The sequence below is a fragment of the Meleagris gallopavo genome, unplaced genomic scaffold (assembly GCF_000146605.3).
Source record: "Meleagris gallopavo isolate NT-WF06-2002-E0010 breed Aviagen turkey brand Nicholas breeding stock unplaced genomic scaffold, Turkey_5.1 ChrUn_random_7180001899008, whole genome shotgun sequence".
Taxonomy (NCBI): Eukaryota; Metazoa; Chordata; class Aves; order Galliformes; family Phasianidae; genus Meleagris; species Meleagris gallopavo.
In genome coordinates this window covers 10,352-11,745 of record NW_011162332.1, presented here as the reverse complement: position 1 = coordinate 11,745, position 1,394 = coordinate 10,352, and the positions used below count along the sequence as shown (strand labels likewise).

The 1,394-nt window shown below is 53.2% G+C and overlaps 1 protein-coding gene across 1 annotated transcript in view; it reads left to right on the top strand.

Moving 5' to 3' along the window:
• Positions 1–623: 623 nt before the first annotated feature.
• The window catches only part of LOC104916434 (IgGFc-binding protein-like), a gene marked incomplete at its 3' end in the record, with an annotated part of 11,116 nt that continues 10,345 nt past the window's right edge, over positions 624–1,394 (top strand). The window contains exon 1 of the mRNA XM_019611328.2: positions 624–986. Within this exon, the coding sequence (XP_019466873.1) occupies positions 654–986 (333 nt within the window). The remainder of the gene's footprint in view (positions 987–1,394) is intronic.

The window sequence follows — 1,394 nt, the reverse complement described above, 5'->3', positions numbered from 1 at the left end:
TGGTGTGGGTTGGTGGGATCACAGGATGGGGTTGGCGTGGTTTTGGGGTGTAGGATCACAGAACGGGGTTGGTGTGGGTTGGTGGGATCACAGGATGGGGTTGGCGTGGTTTTGGGGTGTAGGATCACAGGATGGGGTTGCCGTGGTTTTGGGGTGTAGGATCACAGGATGGGGCTGGCGTGGTTTTGGGGTGTAGGATCACAGGATGGGGTTTGGTGGGATCATAGGATGGGGTTGGCGTGGTTTTGGGGTGTAGGATCACAGAACAGGGTTGTTGTGGGTTGGTGGGGTCTCAGAACGGGGTTGGCGTGGTTTTGGGGTGTAGGATCACAGAATGGGGTTGGTGTGGTTTTGGGGTGTAGGATCACAGGATGGAGTTGCCGTGGTTCTGGGGTGTAGATCACAGAACAGGGTTGGTGTGGGTTGGTTCAGCCCACGGCTGAACACTTTCCCCATTGCACTGGGATCTCACAACTGAACCCAGCACCCCAGCAGTGCTGGGTGAAGAAAGGAAGGATCATTTCCTTCTTTCCCAGTTCTTCATCCCGTTCAGCCAAGAGCACCGTCCGCATTCCTAGCAGCGAGGGCACACTGTGGGCTCGTGGTTTTTCTCCCCGTCACCCTCCGTGTTTTCTTTCTCACCAGCTTTCTCCATGCTTTCCTGCTCCGACATCTCCTGCAAGGAGCAGGAGAGGTGTGAGATGGTGGAAGGAGAGCCCAGGTGCATCCAAGAGACCTTTTCCACCTGTTTGGTCATCGGCGGCCCCCACTACAAAACTTTTGATGGGAAGATCTTTGATTTCACGGGCACCTGCACCTACACTTTGAGCAAGACCTGCGACCCAGCTTTCAACCTGCCCTTCTTCAACATTGAGGTCAAAAATGGCCACAGGGGCAACGCCAAATCCCCCTACATCGATACTGTGATCGTCCAAGCCTACAACATCACGGTTGTCATGATCAGGTCCGAGGATGGATTCGTGAGGGTACGTGAGGAAGAAAGCAATCAAGAGACGTGAAGTAATGATGTTGTTGACGTGTCTGCGTGCGTCAGTGGTGCGGCTGTGCGGGCACTTCTTGTGTCTCAGTGAGGAATCTCCCATCAGGGATGTCCTCCGTGCTCTTTTGGTGGCACTGATGCAGGTGGTTTGTTGGATTTCTGGTGGGAGACGAGGAGGGGGAAAATGGGATGGGGAAGATGAGGGGGAAAGAGGTTTTCTGGGTTTTTGTTTTTTTTTTAGGTGGGTTTTGGGTGATTGGGTGGTTTGGGAGCGGGTGGGTGGCTGGCTGGATGATTGATGTGGTTGATTTGGTAGTTGGTAGGGCAGTTCGTTGGGTGGTAGGGTGGTGGTTTGGGCAGTTGGGTGATTTTTTATTTTTATTTTTTTTGGATG